This window comes from Ammodytes marinus, assembly GCF_949987685.1.
Source record: "Ammodytes marinus genome assembly, contig: scaffold_207, whole genome shotgun sequence".
Taxonomy (NCBI): domain Eukaryota; kingdom Metazoa; phylum Chordata; class Actinopteri; order Uranoscopiformes; family Ammodytidae; genus Ammodytes; species Ammodytes marinus.
Window position 1 is genome coordinate 57,089 of NW_027648099.1, and position 2,500 is coordinate 59,588.

At 48.1% G+C, this 2,500-nt stretch overlaps 1 protein-coding gene across 1 annotated transcript in view; it reads left to right on the plus strand.

The window, feature by feature from the left end:
- The window catches only part of LOC307271054 (uncharacterized protein), a 40,758-nt gene extending 38,763 nt beyond the window's left edge, over positions 1-1,995 (plus strand). The window contains exons 27-28 of the mRNA XM_080054930.1: positions 732-834; positions 1,723-1,995. Coding sequence (XP_079911056.1) covers positions 732-834; positions 1,723-1,845 — 226 coding nt within the window. The 3' untranslated portion in view covers positions 1,846-1,995. The remainder of the gene's footprint in view (positions 1-731; positions 835-1,722) is intronic.
- Positions 1,996-2,500: the final 505 nt, after the last annotated feature.

A 2,500-nucleotide genomic window follows, 5' to 3' on the forward strand; every position in this document is an offset into this window, starting at 1 on the left:
GACAGACAGACAGACAGACAGACACACAGACACACAGACAGACACACAGACACACAGACACACAGAAACACAGACAGACAGACAGACAGACAGACACACAGACAGAAACACAGACAGACAGACAGACACAGACACACAGACAGAAACACAGACAGACACACAGACAGACACACAGACAGACACACAGACACACAGACAGACAGACAGACAGACAGACAGACAGACAGACAGACAGACAGACAGACAGACAGACAGACAGATAGACAGACAGACAGACAGTGGGTAGGGTCCACTAGCAGACAGACAAGACAGTGGGTAGGGTCCACTAACAGACAGACAGACAGATAGACAGACAGACAGACAGACAGACAGACAGACAGACAGACAGACAGTGGGGAGGGTCCACTAACAGACAGACAGACAGACAGACAGACAGACAGTGGGGAGGGTCCACTAACAGACAGACAGACAGACAGACAGACAGACAGACAGACAGACAGACAGACAGGCAGTGGGGAGGGTCCACTAACAGACAGACAGACAGACAGACAGATAGACAGACAGACAGACAGACAGACAGACAGACAGACAGACAGACAGGCAGTGGGGAGGGTCCACTAACAGACAGACAGACAGACAGATAGACAGACAGACAGACAGACAGACAGACAGACAGACAGACAGACAGTGGGGAGGGTCCGGTAGGTCTCACGTTGTTCTCTGTGTTGCAGAGAGGCGGACCGAGTGATTCTGACGACGTGTCAGCAGGAGGGAGCCAATCAGAAGACGTTCCAGTCCGTCTCTAATCTGCTCGGCAACAAGACGCCCGGCGAGGTGAGCGGCTCTGATTGGTCCACAGGATAACCGTGGGGCTTAAAAGCATTGCTCTGATTGGTCCACAGGATAACTGCGGGGCTTAAAAGCATTGCTCTGATTGGTCCACAGGATAACTGCGGGGCTTAAAAGCATTGCTCTGATTGGTCCACAGGATAACTGCGGGGCTTAAAAGCATTTACATAAAACATTTTATTTATTATTCTCAAGATAAGCCCTTTTGAACTTCCTTTACTAAGGTCTAACATTTTTTGATTGCCCTTATAAATATTTGGCGAGGGGTCGTTGGGTGGGGAGGGGTCGTTGGGTGGGGAGGGGTCGTTGGGTGGCGAGGGGTCGTTGGGTGGGGAGGGGTCGTTGGGTGGGGAGGGGTCGTTGGGTGGCGAGGGGTCGTTGGGTGCTACCAGCTGTTGTTACAGTGGATCAATGCGAGTTTACATGTTTTCTATGGACCTTTTTAAATTTATATCCTTCATTACTGTTTAATTTGAAGTGGCTTTAAAAAAGTTTGTCTGCCTGCCTGTCTGTCTGTCTGTCTGCCTGCCTGCCTGTGTCTGTCTGCCTGTCTGCCTGTGTCTGTCTGCCTGTCTGTGTCTGTCTGTCTGTCTGTCTGTCTGCCTGCCTGTCTGTCTGTCAGCCTGTCTGTGTCTGTCTGTCTGTCAGCCTGTCTGTCTGTGGTATTGATAAACTCTGAACCTGTCTGTAGTTGAAACATCCTTCCCCTTTCAATCCTCAGGTCTGCTGTGATTGGTCCATTAGATTCTAACCCCTCCCCTTTCCATCCTCATGTCTGCTGTGATTGGTTAAGCCTCTAACCCCTCCCCTTTCCATCCTCATGTCTGCTCTGATAGGTCCATTAGACTCTAACTCCTCCCCTTTCTCCCTCAGGTTTCTCGCAGGTTTCGTGACCTGATGCGTTTGTTTCGCACGGCGGCGCGTCACACGAGCAGCGAGGACGAGGCCACGCCCCCCGAGCCCTCAGCAGCCAATGAGAGAGAAGCACAGCTCTAACCAACCAATCAGAGAAAGGCAGCAGAAACAAGGCTTTTATTGTGAAAGGGTCATTAAAGGTCACAATGTAAATATGAAGATTCCACTTTATTTAAGACTTCTGTAAAAATATGTTGTTGGTTTTTTTTACAATAAAACTTTTTCAAAGTCTTTCTGTTGATTTAGAAGTTCACTTTCTTTCCCCTTTGAAATCTGTTCTGGTGCATTTTGGGTAATTTAAAAGGAATTCATTCGTTTCCCAACATTTCATGACCAAGGACATTTCACATTTGTCTCCGGAATTGCAGCCTCCACCTTTAAATCCTGCTCTAAGTAACGTGGGCTGGTCTATTAAACGCTGTGCTATGTTTGCGTTCCCGAATCGCATACTCTTTCTTTTTTCTATTCTACATACTACATCCGACGATAAAAAGAATCTAGTTAGGATGCAGTAGGCATACTATTGGGACATACTTTACTCTCTTATTTCATCATAACATTGCGCCTTGATCTTGCCTCTTGCTTTTATATCCGTCTCATCCCCGTTTGTTTTCATATGGAGGCTTCGTCGATGTGACGTCACTTCACGTGCGCACCGGATTGTGGGTCAGAATCGCCCAAATAGGATGCAGTTTTCAACACTAACAATCTTGGCCGCATGAAGTAGGACATCCGG